This window comes from Lytechinus pictus, chromosome 5 (assembly GCF_037042905.1).
Source record: "Lytechinus pictus isolate F3 Inbred chromosome 5, Lp3.0, whole genome shotgun sequence".
NCBI lineage: Eukaryota > Metazoa > Echinodermata > Echinoidea > Temnopleuroida > Toxopneustidae > Lytechinus > Lytechinus pictus.
Genome location: NC_087249.1, coordinates 10,426,761 through 10,451,821, shown reverse-complemented (window position 1 = coordinate 10,451,821; position 25,061 = coordinate 10,426,761). Strand labels below are relative to the sequence as shown.

At 37.5% G+C, this 25,061-nt stretch overlaps 1 protein-coding gene across 2 annotated transcripts in view; it reads right to left on the bottom strand.

Annotated features, from left to right (window-relative positions):
- Window positions 1–25,061, bottom strand: part of LOC129261821 (structural maintenance of chromosomes protein 6-like) — a 39,928-nt gene that overhangs the window by 4,207 nt on the left and 10,660 nt on the right. For both annotated transcript variants that reach the window (XM_064099788.1, XM_064099789.1), the window contains exons 6-24: window positions 24,944–25,024; window positions 23,620–23,721; window positions 22,099–22,236; window positions 20,842–20,922; window positions 19,944–20,090; window positions 19,583–19,671; window positions 19,027–19,191; window positions 17,794–17,966; window positions 17,146–17,324; window positions 15,533–15,643; window positions 14,805–15,001; window positions 13,035–13,194; window positions 12,204–12,434; window positions 10,872–11,009; window positions 9,910–10,028; window positions 8,764–8,863; window positions 7,851–8,009; window positions 6,861–7,019; window positions 1,298–1,395 (exon numbers count right to left, since the gene is read on the bottom strand). In XM_064099788.1, coding sequence (XP_063955858.1) covers window positions 1,298–1,395; window positions 6,861–7,019; window positions 7,851–8,009; window positions 8,764–8,863; window positions 9,910–10,028; window positions 10,872–11,009; window positions 12,204–12,434; window positions 13,035–13,194; window positions 14,805–15,001; window positions 15,533–15,643; window positions 17,146–17,324; window positions 17,794–17,966; window positions 19,027–19,191; window positions 19,583–19,671; window positions 19,944–20,090; window positions 20,842–20,922; window positions 22,099–22,236; window positions 23,620–23,721; window positions 24,944–25,024 — 2,627 coding nt within the window. The remainder of the gene's footprint in view (window positions 1–1,297; window positions 1,396–6,860; window positions 7,020–7,850; window positions 8,010–8,763; window positions 8,864–9,909; window positions 10,029–10,871; window positions 11,010–12,203; window positions 12,435–13,034; window positions 13,195–14,804; window positions 15,002–15,532; window positions 15,644–17,145; window positions 17,325–17,793; window positions 17,967–19,026; window positions 19,192–19,582; window positions 19,672–19,943; window positions 20,091–20,841; window positions 20,923–22,098; window positions 22,237–23,619; window positions 23,722–24,943; window positions 25,025–25,061) is intronic.

Sequence of the window (25,061 nt, the reverse complement as noted above, 5' to 3'; positions counted from 1 at the left end):
TAGGAGAATTGGGGTGGGGGAAGAGGATTCACCAAATAGAGGAACATGGAGAGAGGAGTGAGTGCAAGGTGTATATGGCCATCCCCCACTCGGGGACTAAACTGAACTTAAAAAACCTGGATTACTACCACTACTTCATGGAAAGCTTGAGTTTGATTGACTGTGGAGCAGTCACCATGTTGGTTACTAGTGATGGTAAAGCTCCCCTACAGTAAACTTTTTATGCAACAGGGTCCTAGCCTGGCTATCATAGTACAATGGATAAGAACTATATATATCCAGGGGCTGTTTCTCAAATAGTTAAATTAGAGTCATGCTTAAATGCCAATGCACAGATGATAAGTAACGCAGAACATTTTTGAGGAATATGCAGTGGTGTGCATCCTTTTAGCATGATTTGACAAATGTGGTGATGGCTTTTATACCGCATACAACTCGAAATAAGTGCAACTTGCACTTAAATCACTTCAGTCAAACTTGAATATTTGTGAAACACCCCTCCCCCCCTTCCTGGTGACCCAAGGGATAAACTGTCTCCAAGTTCTGTCCTTTGGTACTACACTAAACAATTTTCTTAACCAAGAACAATCATCAAGGGAGAATAATATAAACCAACATAAATTAAAGTCAAAGATCACATAAATTGAACTGAATTAAATTGAATCATGTTTAAAATATTGCTTATCTTTTGCTCAGTTAGTGGTTCTCCTGAATGCAATATTCATCTACAGGGACTTCCAATCGGCCGGTTGCACAAACGAATAGCAGCACGAACTCAAAATGCAGTTTATGCTATAACAGGCACTTTCAGCTGTAATCAATCAACATTACCTGACATAGCCTATGGTCTGCAGCTGAAACATCGCAACTATAGTTTGTCTACTTTGTGTAACAACCCATTGAGTTCTACTCATCTTCAATGTTGAGCGAGATAACAAATACGCTCCTGTCAGAACTGCCTTTGTCCAACTTTTTTGGTTTTCTGGTCATTCCAAAATCTTCAAACACATGGGGTTACTGGCTTTCGCACACTCTGGTCTATCTCTCTGAAATAATCTCCCTTTGGTTATACTGGACGGCACTTTTGAAGGTACACTTAAACGTTAACATGAATATATGCATTATCAACACTTCCTATTCTTAATTTTCTTCAAGTCGTGTCTTTAATTTTTTGCTGAATATACATGTAAATTTTCTTCTTTCTTTCGTAGCACCTTGATAACAAAGTGGATTTGAGAAGTACATGTGATAAATCAGATCTATTATTATCATTTCTGAAATCTTGACTTCATCTCACCTCATGTCTTGTGGAGTCAGGAAAATAAATTGACGGATTGCTTGTTCTCTGGCAAACTGAAGCATCAGCTCAATGCAGATCTTCCTGTTCATCATGTCCTGGGAAGTAAAAGATGACATTGCAAAATCAATAGATGCAAGTTTACATGATAATAATAATAGGAAGATTAAATGAGAACTTACCTGTTTGAAATTTAATCTTTATTTTATAAGTAAGTCGTAGAGAAGAGACTACATGTCTCATCGGGAATAATATGAGATCCCGCTGATCACGTGCGTGTCAATCTTTAAAGCAGTACAAGGCTACAGGTGAATTATATGAAGATGAAGATATTGAGAACTCGCCTAAATAAAACTATGTAAGTCGCAGGGTGGGAGAGGAGGGATGTAGTCTCTTCTCTACGACTTACTTATAAAATAAAGATTAAATTTCAAACAGGTAAGTTCTCATTTAATCTTCCTATTTTACTAGGTAAGCCTCCGATTGAGACTACATGTCTCATCGGGAATAATATGAGATTTCAAAGCCCTGTAGACTTGTACGTAGTAATACCTCTGTAAGCCTATCAAGGCATCCAACAACAGAAAAACTCCCCAAAAGTATGGGCCTACATGTACCTGTACAAATGTAGTTCAAGACTAATTCACCTTGTGAAGTCAATGTTTCAAAACTGCCTGCGAAAATTGACCAGTATTCTGCAAAGGTTTGCAATAAAAAGTTTGGAATGTCTTCTCTGACACCCAACCTGCTCTAGACATAATCTCTGATACAGGTACCTCACTTCGTTGTGCTGCCGAAGTAGAAGCTGCTCTCGTAGAGTGAGCATGAAATAACTCTGTGTCGATACCTGCCTCATGCATGACAGTCTTGATCCAACGTGCTATTGTTTGCTTTGTAGCACGATGATGGGGCTTCTTACATGTTACTAACAAGTGTCTCTCCATGCCCCGCAGATTCTTTGTCCGTTGCACATATTCTTTCATATAGTTCATTATGCACAATCTCCTATCTGGAGGGTAAGCTTTAAGTGTTACATTGAGTCCTGTATTTCCAGGCTTATTTTGCTTCAGTGTATTTTCAAACGCAATCTCAACTGACGATTTATTCCACCTCATCCTGTCCAGGTGAATGACATGTAGAGACTGCACTCTTTGTGCAGAAACAAGTGCTATCAACATAGTCAATTTCTGCGTTAGTTGCTTCAGATTAAGTGCCTTAGCTGGAGATAGCTTCCTGAGATAGTTCATTACCACTTTGACATCCCATATAGAAGAGTACTGGGGTGCAGGCGAACTCAGATGGAAGACTCCTTTCATAAATCTGTTAACAAGAGGATGCGACCCAAGAGGTTGGCATCCATCATCCACAATAAGAAATGTGGATAGGGCACTTCTAGCTGTATTTAGGCTGCTATAACCAACCTTCTCTTCGTCCAACATAAATGTGAGAAAGGCAAGAATATCACAAACTTTGACTTGTAAATAATTAATGTGTCTCTTGGCACAAAACTTTTTCCATTTCCTTATGTACACCTGGTACTGTGACTTGGTGGATCCTTTCCACGAAGCTGCTATAACATCTATTGTCCTTTGTGTGAGGCCTTGTTTGGCATAGAGTCCGCTCCAAGCCTGCAACATAAAAGTGATAAGTGATTATTCAAAGGATGTGGGGTACCTGTGACTGGCTGACATAATAATGTTTTATTCTTTCGAACCAGCATGGGTTCCTCTACCAGCATACTGTTAAGAACAGGGAACCAAACTTGTGTTGGCCAGTTCGGTACAACCAATATCCCACATGCCTTATCCTTCTGAATCTTTTGCAAACACAAAGGTATCATACTAAAAGGAGGGAAAGCATAAAATTCCCATTGGCCCCAATCAACAGTGAAGGCATCTACGGCCAAGGCCTCTGGATCAGGCCTCCAAGAAATGTACCTGTTAACCTGTTTATTCAGGCGGGAGGCAAACAAATCGATTTCTGGTATGCCAAATCTCTCTACTATTTTTTGGAATATCCTCTTATTCAACATCCATTCTGTACTATCAGAGAATTTCCGTGACATACGATCTGCCTCAATATTCAATCTTCCAGGTAAATGAGCAGCTGTAAGCCAGATGTCATTATTGATACACCATTTCCAAATATTAATGGCTGCTCTATTACATTCCGGCGACTTTGTGCCACCCATATTATTCAAGTATGCTACAGCTGTGGTATTGTCTGTCCTTACCAGTACATGAATGTTCTTTTTCTCTGAGCAAAAGGCTTTCAGCCCATGGCTAACAGCTATTGTTTCTAGCACATTAATTTTATTTTGATTGGCCAGAGCCATTTCTTCACTGTTCCATCTACCACCTGTTGAAAAGGAGAGATCTGTTGCCCCCCAACCTTTTCCACTAGCATCTGTATGAATTTCCACATCTGGTTTTGCCCTCTGCATGGGGTTGAATTGCGAATCAATGTTAAATATCCACCACTGCAATTCATAGATGCTTTCTCTTGATAGTGTCATTTGCCTATCAAAATGTCCCTTGTTCTTTGCAAGGGCAAATATCTTGTCTTTCTCCAACGCTCTGTAAAAGAGAGGACCATATTGTACAGCTGGACAAGATGCTACTAATTGTCCAATTACCCTTGCAACTTTCCTAGTTTGTGGATTCTGATTACCCATCAATTCACGACAAGATTGTTTAATGTTTTCTTGCTTCTCCCTTGGAAGCCTGACACTCATGTCTCGGGTGTTCAGATTGAACCCCAGAAAGGTGATCTCACAAGTAGGATCTAAAACAGACTTTTCAGGGTGAATAATAAAACCCAACTCTGAAAGCAATGTAGTAGTTGCTTTAACTGCTGCCTCTGATTTCTTAGCAGTTTTGGCTATAATAAGAGTGTCATCTAGATATCCAATTACAATATGGCCTTTCTCCCTGAGTGACGCAAAGACAGGTTTAAGCAGTTTTGTAAAAAGCCTTGGTGCTGAGCTAAGCCCATTGGGTAATGCTTGAAATTGCCATAATTTTCCCTGCCATACAAATCTCAGATATTTTCTAGACTCAGGGTGAATAGGTACCGTGAAATATGCATCTCGAAGGTCGACTGAAGCTAAATAATCATCTTGAGAAATGAGGGGTAGAGCTGTTCTAATATTGTCCATCTTAAAATGGCAATATGAAATGCTTTTGTTCAATTCTGACAGATCTAATATGATCCGCAGGCCGCCATTTTTCTTTGGCCTTGTGAAAATATTCGATATAAATTCCCCTTTTATATGATCACATGATTCTATAACATTTTTCTCCAGCAGTTTATTTATCTCTTCTGTAATCACTGCTGTTTCCTCTGAATTTCTTTTAAACTCATGAAGGGGTTTTTCCCTTCTAGGGGGAAATTTTAGTGGATCAAATTCAAGCTTGTAACCCTGTACAGCTTGTAAAATAAATGAATCAGATGTAAGCTCTCCCCATTTATGAGCATAAAGCTTCAGTCGACCTCCGACTGGAAAATCATAATTCTGTGTAGATCTAGGTAGATTGGAAGTCTTTCCTACCTTGTCAAAATCTGGTAGTTTCTCTACTTTCTGCCCTGCCCTTGGCTGGACTTTCTGAACTGTGGGGCTTGATGTCCCTCCCGAGCTGCTGTCGGTGTGAATGTGTGAGGGACCTGTGGAGCTCTTCTCCTCCACTGGGTTCGCTGGCCTAAAAAAGGTCTTGACGCACTGCCTGGTGAGTCAGAGTAGGATGTCCGCGACGTCCAACCAGCTTCTTTATATCTACGTTCATGCCCTTGGCTTGGATAAGGTCTATATGATGGTTTCGGTTTTTTATAACCACCTTTCATAACTCCAGCTGCCGCTTTATGCTGATCTTGCAAGTCTTCCACCTGCTTGCCCAGATCATCTCCGAATAGGTACTTTGTTACTGGATTTGTGGGCTTGCAAAGATGAGTAAACTTTGTGTTAAGATCTGGCTTTATCAGTTCTTTGCGGAGGGCATTCATCTCAAAATTAGCATTGCATAACAATGCCAAAACGTCCTGTTGTTCAGAGGACATGTTATTTGGATCAAGAAGACTGACGTAAGCCGAGATGCCCCTCGTAAGAGATTTTTGGACCCTCTGAAGTTTGACATCCTTGGTACGGACAGAGGCAGACAAATTGTCCCAAATTGTCTGATTAACTTTCGGAGTGTCAATGACTCTGCAGTTTGACGGGCATGGATATTTGCTGCTGGTCTCATCCAGCACTTTTTCCTCCAAGTGATGGCTCATTAAGTAATTCACAGAGTTAGCCAATTCTTCCTCAAGAGGTTGCCCAATGTCTGATGCTACCGCAAATTTAGCAGCAAAAGCTGGAACTTTTAGTGATTCAGTCATCTCCGTGCAAGACTCCAACTCTGCACTTGTGCTCTCATCTTCAACTTCCATAATTCCCTCTGTATGACTTGCGGTGGAGGCTGTTTCACTGCGACCAAGATCAAAATGTCGCTCTGGCTGTGCATGTCCCATGCCTGCCATATCATCTTGTTTATTGGGAAGAGCCTCCATAAATTGGCAAAGTAAGCCTTCGAGTCTGTCGAGACGATTGTTCACCATTCCAATTTCATCCTTCGACTTAGACGTTTCCGGCCGAGCCGTCGCGACCGCCGAGCGATCGCTAGACTTCTGCACCGCCGGAACTCCCCGGGTGCGCTCCGATCCTGTCGTCCCCTTGGCCGCCGCAGCACGGTCAGCCAGACTCACGTTTTCCAACTCCATACTCGAAATTTCCGCCGCTACGCGGTCGGAATTCTTGTCCTTTTCCTTTTCCACGGCCACGCCTGCGGAACGTTTATCCTTTAAATCCTTCATAATAAGTTTGATTATTCCAAGTTTTAGAATTTCTGCGAAATTCTATGGATTTTTCTACGCTGTGAAAAAACTTTTCCGCTCAATCACAACACGCGCCAACGAATTGACACGCACGTGATCAGCGGGATCTCATATTATTCCCGATGAGACATGTAGTCTCAATCGGAGGCTTACGTAGTAAAATAGGCATTTATATAGCGCCATCTATCTAGAAATATTCTATTTCGAGGCGCACAAGAAAAGAAAGAATGAGAAAGTTTGGATGAGTGTCAAAGTGCCAATAACTAATACTGTTAGAAAAGATAAGACTTCAGTTTAGATTTGAAGGTCTCCAGTGATGGTATAATTCTTAAATTCAATGGCAAATTATTCCAGAGAGGTGGAACATAGAAAGATGGCAAAGAAAAAGAAAAAGAGAGACAAGATGAAAAGGAATGGAGAGGAAGCAAGTTAAAAAAACAGATCATGATAATGATTGATCAAGATTCATATTACATGTAGATTTAAAACAAAACGACAAATTTTCCAATGGTTTGATTAAATTTTGAATAGATTCTTTATAGTCTTTCAAGGAAGAAACCTATCAACGGCCTTTGATTGTTCTTTGAGCAAACTCTCAAGAAGTGTTCAGCACTTAACCTAGTTTTCAGTGATCTCTTGATAATCTCCGCACTTATAAAAGCTTATAATAGATTAACCCCGATCACAGACTTACCATGAACACATCAAATTCATCCATGGCCCTGAAGGGAGATTCCACAGACTCCCAGAGAGCCATGATGAGACACACTGTTGAGAAGGATCTTTCTCCACCAGACAAACTCCTCACATCCTTGGACACATCCTTGGTCTTCTGACTCTCTCCTGGATCCACCTGATCAAAAAAAAATTGAAACAAAATTAATAATAACAATAATAATAATAAAAACAACAACAATAACAGCAACGAGAACAACAATAACAACAATAATAATAATAATTACAATTATGATAATGTGGCACTATAGTCTATGGCTTTTTCAAAGCACACAGATCGACTGACGAACTAATGCAAATAAAGGATCTATACAATTAAAAAAAATCATACTTGTAATGAAAAGAGGTGAGTTTTAAGTAATTATTTGAATATTTCAACAGAAGGAAAATTTTGGATATGGGTTGGAAGTTTGTTACAGGGGGCAGGAGCAATTAAAGTAAATGCACAATCAACATATTGTGAGGGTTGTGATTTAAAATACAGGGGGAAATAGGAATGGACAACTTTACGCATGACTGGAACATGTTCTTAGGTCATTTATTTATTTATTTCGTTTTATTTATACAGGGAAGCCCCATCAGTAGTCAGAAGATATATATCATATATCAGTAACACAGGGATATCATTTAGCACAAGAAAGGATCACCAGTCGTGCGTTAAGTCATTCGTATCTTACGAACAGCTTTATGAAACACCCACCAGGTACCCATTTACCTTACAAGGGTTGAATACAGCACAGTGTAGATCAATATCTTGCTGTAGGTACTTATGCTGGTATTGGAAGAACGGCCCTCTGCTTCAAGGCCCGAAGATTTATCCACTGTGCAACAACACCCCACATATTGAGTTTAGTTATAAACTTTCACATTGTTATTCATTTTCTTATCTTATAAAGGCACTCGTTATAACATCTTCCCTCTTTTCATTCTAAAACCAAGTGCGTCTTACCGTTAAGATAAGTTCCTCTCTTGGGTGGTCAAACTTGAGGCGACCCACATAGCCACGGGTGGACATCATTGTTATGAAGTAGTACTTGGTTCTCTGTGCTATAAAATGACGCATGTCTTTCAGTGCCACATAACGCAATTCAAGGATCTTGTTCATTTTCTAACGAAGAAATACAAAAGTAAGAGAAATTAGTGCAGTCTTACTCTAAGTCGTGTATAGGCACAGGTTTTCAACATCATCATCACAGAGTTGCCAACGCTTACGGAATATTAAATAGATGTGTTCTAATGTAAATTCAGTGTTTACTTCCCGATTGAATGACTGAGCGAATAACTTTTGTTAACATGTTTTTTCTCGTAAGAAAATATTTGGTCCCGCTGTTTGGTTATTCACATTGTACTTTCTTATCTGATTAATATTCTGTAACGGTTGGCATCTCTGTCATCATCATCATCACCATGATCTTGGGGATCATGATCATAATAGTAACAGTAATACAAATGATACTTCATAAGTGCAAATTGGCAGCATAGGTGTTGTCTATGTGATATGACAGGGACCTCTCCATTTGCTCCAATACACTAAATTGCTATTATTCAAAAGTTTCCTTTAATGAACACATACCAATATTCCACCTATATCATATTTTGATTACCTCTGGGGGGAGTGGACAGAGTTGCTTTTGAAAGCACAACAATTTCCCGATCATGCCGGAAAATACAAACAGGACAGTCCTTCCTACAACTTAAAGCAATCTACTCATCACGTTGCTTATATGAGATTTACATACACGTTTTACTGATCTAGTTTTTGAAACCATCATCCCTTTAATATTCTTGGTCCAAATACTTTTAAACATAGCATTTTATGTTTCGTTTTGTTTTTTATTTCCTTTCTTCACAATAATATTTACCTCAACAAATCCCTTCATGCCTTTGATTTGTTTCTTGATTGTCCTATAATTTTCCCTGGCGTCATCATACTGCTTGGTAATGACTTCGGGGTCTCCTTGCCTAGAGATAAAAAAATAAGAGCACATTCTTCAATTGACTGAGAGGTACCATGGGAAAACATCAATAAATTTCTCCTAAAATATCAACTGAAATCAGTTTTGAATGATTTAGGGAAGTGAAATTCTGGTTAAACAATTGCTTGCAATCAATCCCTAAATTTCAATGGCCATTGAACAATTGCTGCTGCATAGAGCGCACCTATAATCGACCAATCAAAAGTGTTGTTTAAAACTTGCAAAAAATCACAAAGCTTTGTGATACAGACCCCTGGAGCGTGTTTCATAAAGCTGTTCGTAAATTAAGAGCGACTTTAAGAATAACTAGTGAACCTCTCTCACGCCCTAAATAACCATTGAACATTTAATGGTGAATATCATTTATCACAAGAAAGGATCACCAGTCGTTCTTAAAGTCACTTGAACTTACGAACAGCTTTATGAAACACCCACCTGAAGTGTTTACTTTAACTGGCTATGAAGATTTTCAATCAAATATACCCTTTAAAATATAGCTATTAAACCATAACTACTATCATGATAATCATTTTCTAAGTATAGTACAATCAATCTTACTATGATTGATTGGTGTTTTTTTTTTACTTGATTGCTAAGAAAGCATGAATGCTTGTAAGCAAGCAACCAGAGGACCGACGGCTTAAGGTCCTCTCCGAAGGACCTGGTAATGAGGATTAATGCCTTACCAAAGGGCACTAGCGCACCAAGTGTGAATCGAACCCGGGTCACCAGAATACGAATCCCCCGCTCTACCGACTGAGCTATCGCGCCTCCTCTAAATTGATGATTGATGATTAATTCAATCACTATCATCATCACTACTCCCATCCACCCTTATATAACCTAGTTTCAATTTTCATTTCCTCACCGGTGCCCATCTACTAAAAGGACGAGAATGTATCCCTGCCTTCTTTTATATGGAGCATCATCACCATTACCTTCTTGAGAGAAAACTAAATACCTCCGACTAAAGCTTTCATACATATCATTTATAAAAGAGAATTAAGTTCAAAATCTGAGTACATTACTCACCGTTTCTGTTCCTTGGCAATTCTCTTGTTGATCTGTTTGATTTCTTTATCAATGTTGTTCACTTTTCGTGACACCTTTAGTCTTTCTGGATGAATCTGTATGGCTTTTGATATCGCATCCTGAATACGAAAGAAAAATTAACAAATTTAGAGAAATTTTTTTTTTCTAAAGTCTAGAAAATTAAAAAATAAAAATATTGAGAGGGTAACAACAAAGAGTTTTTTTTTTATTATCGGTTATTTTTTTTTCATTGGAGCCTTAAATATTTCCTTTCTGTGATTTCTGTACCAAGGAAACTCAGGTATCCCCAAGGGGGATTGTGGTCTGTTTTCACAGGGAAATTGACACAGATATAAATCACATACATTTGAACCATGGTAGATAGAGATATACAACTAGTAAACATTATGTAATGCCACTGGAAAATGCCTTATGGTAAAGTCTTTATCTCACTGGCCTGACAGTTGAAAGAGGCTAATCAGGCTTGGCCGAAGAATTTTTCACTGATACACCAAGTTTGCTTTCCCCCAAATATGTCTCATGTTACAGGTATTTCCTATGATTTTCACAAAGTATGGAGTGAGCAAATAATAATCCACTGCCAATGAAGGCTGACACACAACTGACTTTCACCCTTTCCTTACAGAATTCTGTGATTCTCATAGGCATTGTACAGGGGCCACTTGAATTCAGAATGCATCAGGTTAATGCTTCGTGTCGTCATTTTACTTGCAATTAATAAATAAGAGGGAAAAACCAATATGAAGTACAATAGAGAAACAACACAAAACGAAATAATTGTATGTATACAAAGACCATTGACTATCATACATTTCAATAGAAATAAGAAGGAAACACACTTGACAAATTAAGTCAGGTCCCTGTGCACTTGTCCTGATATTGTAAAACTTTCTGGTAATTAATTCACTTGAAGTTTCTCAATAGTATCACCGTTATCTTACCTCCACATTTTTCTGTGCTTCATCGGCTTCTCTCTTGAGGTTTGCAATTTTCCCCATCAATTCCTTTTTCTTTTCTTCGTAATGTTTGCGATGTTGCTTGGCCGTTTGCACTTCAATGCTAGCTCCAGCTAACTCATCCTATGAGATAAATAAAGAAAAAAAAAACAATGAAAATGATTTTGCATGTAAATGATTCAAATGCTTGATAACAAGAAGCTTGAATTCTAAGGATCATGTTTTATTTCTTTTTGGCTAATGGGAATGAAAATTCTTTAAAATCCGATTTGGCAACCAAGAACAGGTCACCTTGTTGGTGGTTCATTAAGCTGTTGGTATTAAAGTTAAGAGTGGCTTTAAGAACGACTGTTAACCTTTCTTACACGCTAAATGATCAATGAACATTTAATGGTGAATATTATTTACCACAAGAAAGGATCACCAGTCATTCTTTAAGTCACTCTTAACTTATGAACACTGTCAACAGCTTTTCAAGAAGGGAAAGCTGGGTGTTAACTTCACAGTGCTTCAGCAATAATTGATAAGAAACTGGTGTAATTCAACTGATGAATGAGAGCTTACATAAAATTATTATCTTCCATGTGTTTTACCTAGTTACAAGTATGCAGAAGGTTGTTACTACCAAAGGGGAACTGTGCAGTCTAGACTGCAAAAGATGTAAATCATCATCAACACAATCACTGGCATAATTCTTTTTCCTAGGCCAGAGAGTTATCCACATTTTGATGCACTCAACCCATGCATGGAAAATGGTCAATAGGCATGATTATTTCCTTGAGAGCACCAGCACTGGAAGCATCAGCATGAGCTAAGACTAATTTCAATAGTCTTGGAATAATAATAATAAAAATATAGGTATATTTACCCAGGGAAGCCACTTCAGTTCTTAAAACTGTTCTCCCACTGGGCCCTATAATTAAACACGGCTTTAGCTGGGCTGCCTTGGCGCTCAAAGCATTCAAGGAATTTCTTCCTACGGGGTACCCATTCACCTCACCTGGGTTGAGTGCAGCACAGTGTGGATAAATTTCTTGCTGAAGGAAATTACGCCATGGCTGTGATTCAAACCCACGACCATCTGTTTCAAAGTCAGAAGACTAATCCACTGGGCCACAACGCTCCTCCACAGAATAGATTGTTCTACCATCAACACCATAATTATCATCATCCTCATTATCATATTGACCCCATCATCATCAAAATTATACATGTATATAATCATCACCTTAACAGAACAATACCACTCTTATCAGTTCTAATAAACAAGGTTTAATCATTATCATCACAACTATAATCACCAGATCAGTATTATACCTTGAGAGGGTCTACTTGATAGCTCAGTTCCTGGATCTGATCGTCCACCACCTTGAACTGTTGCGATGCTTCTGCCAGCTGTCTTCGACCTTCCTTGAAGTTCTTGGAGAACCTTTCCAGTTTCTCCTTTCGTTCGTTGATTTTGGCCTCCATCTGCTGAACCTCCTCTTCCAAGTCAGCGACATTGGTTTCCTCTTCTCCTTCCCCTTCTGCCTCTAATTGAGTTACATGCTGGAAGGATAAACATAAAGCATTTTAATGTTAGGTTATGATATAGTTGTAAAGCTAACTGACATTAACATCACCATCATCAGTGCCATGATCATCATCACCATCATCATTTTTTCCATCACCACTACCACCACCATCATCATACTTTTCATTGTCCTCTTCCTCTTCATTTTCTACATCATATTCATAAACAGAATCATCATAATCATCATCCTCATCTCCATCAAAATCATTATCATCAAACCCAACACCATCACCATAATCATCATCATCACCATCATTATCAAGATCATCATCACTACCACCACCATCATTATCACCTCCATCATCATCATCATCATCACCACTAAGATCATCATCATCATCACAATTATCACCATCATCATCATCACCATCATCATCATCACTTCCATCATCATCATCACCACCACCACCATATCTAACATCACCACCACCATCTTCACCATCATCATCATCATCACCATCATCATCATTATCATCGTCATCATCACCACTACCACCACCATCATCATCATAGTCCTCATCACTATCAAACTCTTCATAATCATCATAATTCTCTTCATAATTTTCATTCCTCACGTTGTTTATCCTTCCTATCTTGTCGTCAAGATTCATCCTCTGTCGCTGTGCCGTTTTCTTCAGATTCTCATTCTCGGACGCATCTTGTCTTAGAGCCTGAATCTTCTGCTTTATTTCATTCAATGCTCTTTGGTTTTGATTCATATCTCTCCGAGTTTCACTACATTATTGGAGCAAGGAGACAACATAAATTAGATATACATTATATATCTGTAAAGCGCTTAGATTGTTCTAATATTTCAACCACTATAAAAAGGTAGAATAAAATTATTACAACATCATTTACAAAAGGGATATATTTTGCCCATGGAAGAACTCTTTATAGGACTCCAAAATATTGCATATTTGGGAGTTGGATGATTTTAAGCTCAAATATGGTGATTAGGAAATATACAGAGACATATATTTCTCTCAAAATTGGGGCATAAGTGCAAAACCCAGAAAATATATATACATTATGGTCAGAATCTCACAAGAATTGGTTCTATATCACAGAAGGTAAAACAAACATAAAATTGTAAATTCATTTTTAAGAAAAAATTACAAACAAGTGGAATGCCTCTGGCCGTCTCACCTGCATCACGCGATTCAATATAGCAGCAGTGCTGATTTTGAAAACTACTATAACTCGCACAAGATGTTCAGTGATACTTGGTTACTCTTATTTCCACGTTTTATGAACTAGACCAATACACTTATAGAAATATGATGGCAATTCAACAAATACCCCCAACGTGGCCAAAGTTCTTTGACCTTACATGACCTTTGACCTTGATCATGTGACCTGAAACTCACACAGGATGTTCAGTGATACTTGATTACTATTATGTCCAAGTTTTATGAACAAGACCAACACACTTTCAAATTTATGGCTGTAATTCAACAAATACCCCAATTTGGCCAAAGTTCATTGACCCTAAATGACCTTTGACCTTGATCATGTGACCTGAAACTTGCACAGGATGTTCAGTAATACTTGATTACTATTATGTCCAAGTTTCATGAATCAGATCCAAAAACTTTCGAAGTTATGATGGTAATTCAACAGATACCCCCAATTCGGCCAAAGTTCATTGACCCTAAATGACCTTTGACCTTGGTCATGTGACGTGAAACTCATGCAGGATGTTCAGTGATACTTGATTAACCTTATGTATAAGTTTCATGAACTAGGTCCATATATTTTCTAAGTTATGATGACATTTCAAAAACTTAACCTTAGGTTAAGATTTTGATGTTGATTCCCCCAACATGGTCTAAGTTCATTGACCCTAAATGACCTTTGACCTTGGTCATGTGACATGAAACTCAGGCAGGATGTTCAGTAATACTTGATTAACCTTATGGCCAAGTTTCATGAACTAGGTCCATATACTTTCTAAGTTATGCTGTCATTTCAAAAACTTAACCTCAGGTTAAGATTTGGTGTTGACGCCGCCGCCGCCGTCGCCGTCGGAAAAGCGGCGCCTATAGTCTCACTCTGCTATGCAGGTGAGACAAAAAACTAGTTACACTCATATAGCTTTTCATACTTTGTGTTTCACACATAAAGTGCACATCTTCACTCCCTGGGGAGCATCCTGGCCAGGCAACCGTTTTTACCGGTGCTCACTTGCCAATCTAATCACATTGACGTTCGCATCCTACCAGTTACCCATTTAACACCTGGATGGAGAGTGACAAACGCAGATAAGTGCCTTGCCAAAGGATATTAGCGCTGGGTGGGATTTGACAAGATAATTCATGAAATGTAGGAACATGCATCCACACCTTATCTCGTTGTCAGTATCTCCTCTCAGAATCTTTGCGCTCCTCTGCATGGACGAATAGTAGCGTTGTTCAGCTCCAGCATACACCTGATCGCCTTCCATGGTGAAAGCCTCTCTGCAGTTCCTAGGGGGCTGGTGTCTCAGATAACCTCTGGCATCCTTGCTCTGCTCAATCAGCAAGATACTCTCCACACCACGCTGTAGACATCAATCAACCCATCAAGAGAATAATGTCGTTTGTTTTTGCTATTTACATGTACCTTCCAACTTAGTTCCTTAATTGAACATACAATAATTCTTTTAAATAAATAAATGTTTGGTAACGCAAAATCGTAAAATAGCCTTAAAAATAAGCTTTTTGACATGCACTAATTGTCTTTTTCGGTTCAACTATATATTGTTTTTGTTCTAGCATTCTCTTTATTCATGAGATTTCACTCTGATAAGTGAATGTAAAAAATCTTAAGTATGTCCGTTTTTAAGGTTTTTTTACAAATAAGTCTTTTACAGGATATTGATATATTTCAACAGGTCAACATAAGATTAAATCACCAACAAAAATCTTATACAATAACCAATGAATCATTTAGTGATGAGAATAATAATATACTACTTTAGAGCAGTTCCATAAACTAATCATCCCTTTGGTATGTCTGCCCCCCCCCACCATTTTGGTCCTTTTTTACTTTACAAAATGAACTGCTCAAGCTAAGATAATTTGAGTATTACCTGATCAATAAGTGTGTTGAAAATGACAGGATGGCTGACATCAACGATGTCTAGAAAGCCGGGAAAGTCCCTACTCTGTACCATTGCTCGACTGATATCATAAGTGTGAGACTGCAAAGTGAACAAGGTTGAGGGGTAAGAAAGAAGAGAAATGTTAAGGGCAATGTCAATCTGGCAAATATTTTTATGAGAAATACTTCACACAGTTCTCCAGTGATGAAAATGTTCCATGGGAGTTGTCGGTCATGTGTTCAAATTGGGCATGCAATATAAGAAAACTCAAAACTCAATAGATAATAACTATATATGAAAACATACAATGTACGTTAATCTAAAATCAATTTAAGTTTTAAAGGTTTATTTCACTATATTGATGGGCATCTGGATGATTTAGTGAGGTTACTACAAACAAAAAGTAGAATCAATTTCATTTATTGTAACAAGATATTGCACTTCTTTGAATGTTGAGACCATGAGTAGCACATCCCCTGATGGTGGCTGATGAAATGACCAAACAGCCCGCCATAGAAGAGTGCAATTTTAGTCTTCCAGATAATAATAATATATAAATTTATACAGTGCAGAAACTATACCATTAAGTATATATTCTACTCCGTTATTTAGGACTATTAAAAAGCTTGTTATTGATTAAATAGATGTGCTTTGAGCTTTGATTTAAAGTTGTTTATGGATGGTACATGTACTTCCAGGGTAAAGCTATTCCAGAGCTTAGGGGCTGCACAAGCAAATGCTCGATCACCTAGCGTTACTTTTGTTTCGAAGGATGGGATCTGTTAAAGCAGAGGATCCGTTGAACTGCGTAAATGGCAACCATGATTACTAGTTTCATACCTCAATAATTCTGTAATGTAGCCAGGAGCTTGACCTAGAAGTGCTTTGTGTACAATCAGTAAGATTTTGAATGCTTTTCTCTGCCAGATAGGCATCCAATGTAGGTTTCTTAGTATTGGTGTAATGCGTGTATATTTCGTACAACCAAATATAAGCCTTGCACATGTATTATGCACCCTCTGCAATTTCAATAATTGAGAGTCAGAGTCACAAAGATAACTTTGTGAAACACCTTTCAGACAACTTCAACACATTTGAATGACAATAGGGCTCTGTTGCAAATGAATAATAATAAAAACATCATGATCATATCAATCATAATGTATAAAAAGTGAATTTTCCTGATACTGGAAAGTCCCCTTCATGGAGACAATCAAGGAAAATTCCTTTTTTTTTGTGACAGGATATCATGAATGTATATCAAGTGAAACCTGACAAGAAGGCAGAAGGTCCAATTTTTTAAGTCTTTGGTATGACTCGGCTGGGGATCAAACCCACAACCTCCTGTTCATGAGGCAGGCACTCTACTACTGAGCCACTATGCCCAGATATGAATGACTTTACACACAACTGCTTACCCTATGTTATGCTAAAAGATACATCCCCAAGTAACTCACATAGCATCTGCGAACATGTTCCAGTTCAAGAGGTTTTGCGTAAATTTCCATTACATGTAGGTATATAGTACTGCTTTCCTCACCTGTACACACTCATTTACACAGTGAGGGCAACTTTTGAACAATGCTGTCAATTGTGCCTACCTCAAACTTTGATGTGATGATTGGAGGTTGTGGAGCATTCTGTGGGATGATACGTTTCATGATGTCTTTCAGAATGCTTGAATCATGTTGGTCATGACAACAGAATGAATACATCAATCGTTTCAGGCAAGATTCCACACCAAGAGCCCAACGGACATCCTTCAGCTTTAAGAATGATCCTAAATATAGATTTGAACAGAAATGTTTGAGCAATGTATCAATCAATGAGCTATTCATGAATACTTCTTTATTGCAATTCATGCTTATGTGTATTGTCAATGGATTCTGTTATCCTTTTCTTCTTTAATTTCACTTTTTAATCAATGGACTAATCCTGAAAATTTACAAATTCTTTGCCAAGTCTTCATATATCCCTAATGAGATAATGACAGTTTCCTGAATGTCCAACACACAACAATTTCATGTGGTTCGTCTCCTGTGATTCATAAATACTATAAAATTATGTTCTTCATGCATGTTGACTGACCCTAGTTCATCCAAAGTACACAAAAAATCTGCGCATGTATGTCATGAGAACGCCTTTAAACCATCTTTGTTCATTTTAGCCAGATATACCTATCAATGGGCACATAGGGAAAACAACAGCATCAGTGATTTATAGTCACATGCATGAGATTGGATTCTTACCCACTGGGCCAAGAGGTTTCTGGTGGAACCGAGCAGCAGAACGCTCAATCTCAGCCAGTAGGTTTGGCATGTAATCTCCATACAGCTTCAATCTGTTCTTCCGGCTTCCTTCAAGGTTCTTCAGTCTTCTCTCACCGGCAGCTATGGCTTGTGTCAGCTCAGTATCTTTGGATCTACAAACGCAATATACAAGATTTTTTGTTTAAATTCCACTACAATCATGTGAATAAAAAGTTCATCTGGTGATTGGTAGAATTAAAACACAAATCAACTCTGGTTTAATTCAAGCCAAGTCTCTGTTCCCATCATTTACAGCAATAGTATTTATTTATTTATTTATTCATGCATGTTCACAATGTACAATGTATTAAAAGAATACACAGATAATATATATATATATATATGAAACACAACTAAAGAATGAACATACAAAGGTGTTGCAACATAAGCTAAAAGCTTGATTGGTTGAAGCACCTTTAAACTGGTTTTGCATCCAAGAAAAAAAAAAAAAAAAAAAAAAAGAGAAAAAGTATTCATGATAGTACCATCTCACCCCAAGTTGGCTTGTTAAAAAGTATGAATTCCAATCTTTTACAAGTAATTCATGATATTTACATGTATGTTATTGATATCTTTGTGGTTATAACTTTCTTGGACAATGCCATTGGCATTTCCCAAGACAATCATATCAATACTAAACACATTAATCACTTATCTGAAAGGGCAAGTCCAACCAGCAAAAGGTTGATTTTTAATGAAAAGAAAAAATATCAAAATAGCATAAAACTGAAAATGTCATCAAAATGTTATATGCAAATGAGGGAATCAATGACATCATCCACTCACTTATACTCTCGTATTATATCCAAAAAATATGAAACATCTTAATGTTTTTTATTATAATATGACACAAGGATTGATTTTCCCCTGAAAATTTGGGATTGCATTGATACAACCTATTGTAATTCATAAAGATGCTTCCTTCCTGTCAAATCTGCAAAATTGAAATAAAACACAAAATAATTAATGAGTGACACTATCTCTCATTTGCATATAACTGTGTTATGCATAAATTTGTTCTTGTGAAAAATAAGCTAATTTAAAAATGTTACATCTTTCTGGTTTTACATCCGATTATGATGAAATTCAGTCTTAGCTGTTTATACAGGTTTGATTTTTCTTCTTTTTAATTAAATTCCACTTTTGTTTGGTGCTAGTAACCAAATATCTTACAGCAGTCCATAGATGCGTTCTCGAGCACTGTTTACAGCATTGGCAAACTGCTCCATCTCTCTGACAGCGTTCTGCTTCTGCGCTTCAAGATCTCGCTTTTTTTCCACCAAAGCAGTGATCTGTCTTTCTCTCTCAAGCCTCTCCTCTTCAAACTGCGCTCTGTCCCTGTGGATGAAATGAGGATTACAAACAATCAAGCGTGGGTGGTGGATGTGAGGCGATTGTGACAGCAAGAGCAAGGTTTGGATGGGTGAGGTGTAGGGAATTTGCAGAGCTGCTAATTAAGACAGTAAACTAGAAATATCACTGAAAGTGATTAATATCCCGCACCCCATGCCATTACCATGGCAACACAGTTTCCAACACATTTTGGAAAATGGGTCTTGCATGCGTTTGTCCCACTAGACCAATTGTTTGTGAGAAATACATTTAATGCAAAAAAGTCACCAGTCATTCGTACCTTAGGAAGCTTTATGAAACATACGCTAGAACCCTGTACATATGCGGATATGTTACCTAATGACAACTAGCATGATTAAATGATTGAAACTCCTACCTTTCTTTTTCATCTTGAATTCTCTGCAAGATATCATTTCTATCTGATTCTTCACTGCGGATCATTGAGGTTATCTTCTTGATCTCTCTCTGCAAAAAAAAAGGTGACAATGGCAAAAATGGACAAAATCACCAATCTCTGGATTATACATCTTATATTATACATTTACATAATAATTTAACTTAGATGTGTGTATACGTGAAAATACAGTTATTTAATATTTCAAACACATTCATGATTTCTATCATTGGTTTCAATGATATATTTCCACAATTCCAAATTCAATTGTTCCACTGCATAGCAAGCTGTTCACCCTAAAGATGGAAATACTCAATAGATGTATTATTGTCTCAACACGTACCTCAAGAGTTTTGACAGTGTTTTTGAGCTTTTGTACATTGTCTTTCGATGTGTCGTGTTGCGGGGAGAGCTCCTCGAGTCTTTGTCTCAGTATTTCAACTTGACTCTGGATCTCGGCATGCTTCTCTTCTGCTTTCTTCACCTTTTCCTGCAAAGTAATAATGTGGAAGTTAGATTTCTCTAAAGCCAGCTGCACACTACACAATCCAATACAGCACATATTATCTAGGCAGAGTCACACCTAAAGTCACGACCCATTAACGAGGCCTACTGTTTGATAAATTACTAAGGGCATATGACATCATACAGATGGAGCACCTGACTGTTTAAGGTGATGCAATCATTTATTGCTATAAGTGATGTGTAATGTCATCATAAAATTAAAATGACATTAAAATCGCAGCCAGCAACATGCAGTCAGAGAAACTTTATCCTTAGTCTTTAGAATTCAGAATATAATCTTTAGCAGTGATGAATATAAACCAAATATTTGTGATTGTGTCAATGCTTGTTTAATCTGTGGTATGATCACGTCAATGATTGATGGTAAATGTACAGTACTTCTGGGCCCTGTCTTACAAAAAGTTGTGATTGATCGAATCAACCACAATTATGGAGAGCCAACAATGCCAACTTATAAAATGCATGTTTGTCAAAATGTTATCTAGATATACCGGTAATGTAAACTCATACATTCATCATTGTCTTGACAATTATGTGTGCTTCCTCTTTGTTTACAGATGACTTTCTGCAAATTTTCGGGAGGAAAAATTATGACAAAGGTGGATTTCCATGTAGTTCAGGTTGATTGAATCAATCGCAACTCTTTGTAAGACGGGGCCCAGGTACCATAGTTTCCAACAATACCATCTGTCGGCCATACAGTACAAAACACATACCTCCTGTTGCTGAATCTTCTCAACAAACTTGGGCTCTCGACTTTCTTCATGCTGGACTTCATTCTTTTTGCTATCCCTCTCCTATTCCACAGAAAAATCATTAAAAAAAAAACAGAATCAAAACAAATTAAAAGCCTGAAATAAAACTTCATAGATGGTAGAATCAAATAAGGACTGAAAATATACCATTTGCAGTTAAGATATTATCAAACTTGTTGTCTTTAGGAAAAAATTTAGATTAATGTAAGAACTCAGTTTACAAATTTTTGTTGTTGTCAAATAATGTCAAATGTGGAACACAGGATCATGAAGGTGAAAACTGATCTTTACATTCATCTACTTTCCCATCAAGTAATGATTCTGTTTGTGGCAATGGTAAACAAAATAAACAAATTCAATCAAAATTACCATCAAAGCATTTGTAAAAATGAATTTATGTGCTTAATTATTCTGGTTAGAAAATTGGTCAAATCTCAGTTATCAGCAAAACGAGCATGGCATTCTGGGAGAAGCCAGATCCTTTTTCCAAACTGTAATTAATGAATGTTATGAATCCTTGTATGTTTATTTGTGTTAGGATTTTCAGCATGCCCATTTTTCAGTCATTCTTTTTCATTTTACAACATTAATCTTGTTTAAACTATGTAAAAAATATAAAAATCTAGATCCCTGATAACTTAATGACAACCCACTTCAATATCAAGCACTTACATGTATTCTCCAATATATTGCTCATTGCAACCCCAAAATGATTGACTTTAAAATACAAATGGGAGTCAATACCACCCATAATGGAACCCATCCTTGGCAGAAACAGTTTGAAAAACCTATATCTAAACTAAATTCATGCCTCTACCATTGCCAGATCTAGAATACATGAAACAATGTGGATGTCAGGGTTCCATCCCCAGCCACAGCACCTACAGCCATGAGCAAGAAAGTCATTGAATAAACGGTGCTTTCTAAATTTTCTAATTTTCAAAAATAGAAATGCTATAGGCATTATTGGTACTAATGTGTGCATTGAGAAAAAAAAGAAGAATATATTACGCTCTAAACTTTAAATCATCACGCAATGACCCCCACGCCCTTTGACCTTGATACCCCAAATCTAATCAGATTATTGTTACTCATAAACTTGGACCAATTTTGAAGTATGGACATTTCTTGAGGTAATTCAAGAATTAAAACAGGACAGAGGGGGAAAAATGGGTGAAGCCGTAAAAATGTTAAATGCGTATATATGTGGAATGTCACCTTTTCCATCTCGGCCACCTGGGCCCATGCTGACTGGTTGATAAGCTCCTTCCTCTTGTCTGTTAGATCATGAAGGCAAGTCAAAGCCTTGAACTTCTGTTCCAACTCCAGCACCTCTTTCTCTAGGTCAGGAAGTTTCTGTTGATAGGATGAGATACAGATTAGTTTTCAAGTTAAGGTACATGTATAAATTAACATTGTGCCAAGTGAGGATGCCTTAAAACAGTATTCCAGGAAAAATAAAAATTCCCCCCCTTTTTTAAGAGACAACCTGTTCGAATGTTTTTTAAGAGGTACAAATACTGAGACTCACCATCATCATTACCATTTTTGCTGTCATTTTCGTCATTATGATCGTCATTGCAATGATTATCATTATCATTAACATCAATCACATACTTCATTGTTTCAAGAACAAAAATATTTGTATATAACATAATTATTGTGTCACAATGTGATTTATATTACCTGTTTGGAAAAAAATGCAGAATGAAGATAAGGAAAGAGTTGAGGAAGTAAAGGATGAGTCGAAAAAAAAGAGGAGGAGGAAAAAGAGGAAGCAAAATAAGAAAGAAAGAGAAAGAATAATTTAATAATAATAATAATAATAATAACGCAGTTCTTGTATAAAGCATATCACATTATGTCATAACATCCCTAGGCGCTTCCAAAGGACTTGGATATTATTACCCAGGCTTTAGCCCCGCAGCCTTTTACAGCGCGGTGGCATTTCAAGGAATAAATTCCTGCCAGGTACCCATTCATCTCACCTGGGTTGAGTGCAGCACAATGTGGATGAACTTTTTGCTGAAGGAAATTACGCCATGGCTGGGATTCAAACCCACGACCCTCTGTTTCAAAGTCAGAAGACTAATCCACTGGGCCACAACGCTCCACAAAGTTGATGAGAAGGACAGGGATGAGGAGAGGGATTGAAGTATAAAGATACGGAGGATGAGGATAAAACAGAGAAGAATGGGAAAGAGGATGAGGAGAAAGGGATGATGACAAGATGGATACAGATGAGAAGGTTAAAGATGACGACTAGGACAAAGATGAAACAATAGTGTCGCTAAGGTGAGCACATAATTCGCCCGCCTGTGACGCGGAAAATGGAGTCATTGTTCAAGCAAGAAAAGTGGAAGGCGGCAACTTCACCTTTGACCTTCTGACCTCAAAATCGTTAGATTTGCTGGGATCTATGCTAGTATCATACACACCAAATTATATGAGCCTAGGTTAAGTCAAACTGAAGTTATCGTGTTTACAAGGAAAAGTTAACGGACAGACAGACGGACGGACACCGAGCATGATACCATAATACATCCTGTCTAGGACAGGCATATAAAAATGAAGAAAAAAAAGGATAAGAATAAAAAGGATTATAAGGAGAAAAAAAGATGAGTACAAGGATAAGAATGAGGATGATATGGATAAGGATGAGAAGAAAAGAAGGATGACGGTAAAGTCAAGGATGAGGAGGTGAAGTAAGATGAGTAGGAGACTGGAAATAAAACTTACAGCACTCTGTACGTTGACATCATCTTCTGTTCCTTCTTTAAGGACCACAATTTCTCGATATTCATTGGAGACCTGCTCCAATTGGGTCGCCTTCAGGAAAAACTGGAAATTAAAGGACATGAAACATTGCTATGAATTAAGAACTCATATAATAATGAAAATAATATAGAGTATTTGAAGAGCGGTATTAGGTGGTAATGCCATTCATATATTACCCTGGCTAAGCTGGTCTACCGATTCAGGTATATATAAACTGAATTCAATTTTTTTTTTTACTCCAATTATGCATCATTTAAATATTCCATCTAAAATTCTCATTTTTGTAAGAAAGCGAATTAGAAAGAGCATCTTTATTATCATTAAACTTTATCAAACAGGGAATGTAAGGAATATGCCCTAAGCCCCTGTTCCACTATGGCAATTTGACTACGATTTGACAAACCTTCAGATCGAGCAGGATCAGGGGAAATGAACTGTTTTACAAGGAGTCAGTGAAAAATAATTTGCAGTAATATAAATTTTCCAAAGGAACTGGGATTCATTACGTCCGTGTACAGCTGATTACGCTCATCCCTCAACTGCGCGTCATGTTGCTTACGTTTTTTCCGCGATTCAAAATGGCTGTTTTCTGATCAGGAAGATCGGCATGAAATTTCAAACATATTCAAAATTTTTAGACCATGACGCCAATCTGAATAAAATACCCACTGTTACCCCGTCTTCACAGAATTGTTATTACGCTGCTTCCAATTTAAACCGATTCCTATCCCGCTTTCCGCCGATCTAATGATTGGGATAGATCAGGGTTTCAGATCGTGATAGTGAAATGGCCCCTTCAGGGCGGTTCCAAGCAAAAGTGTACATTTTCCAAAATCTTATATTGGCTTGATTTCAAATCAAGATCAAAATTTGGGATTAAAGCTTATATGGAAGTTCATAAATGCAATGAAAGATCATAATCAACCTCAAAATATCTCTCTTACGTGTCTCCTTATAGGAGAATTCGAAACATGCAAAAAAGAGCATTTATGGGACTACATATACTTTTTTACTTAAAATGTTAATTTAACAGAAAATTACTATTTGCTTTGTAAAATTTTCAGTTGGATAATCTGAAGGTCATCATTTCACATATTTAAAGAAAATGTGCAAACATACAACCTGCAACCTTTCTGCAAGTATTGCTTTATAAAACCTTGGCTATGAAGTTAAATTTACCGTATGAACTTGATAGAAAGACTCACCCCCGTCACACTGACAGCACCAAGTAATAAAAAAAGACACATCAAATTCTAATGGGACTGACCATAGATTTGCCCCTTACCTTGTACTTGTCTTTGGCACTTTGCTTGAGGAGGAAGTTTTTACTGGTCTCTTGGTTCATTATAGATACAGGATTATCCACCTGAGGGGGGGGGGAGATAACAAAAACAAAATATTTC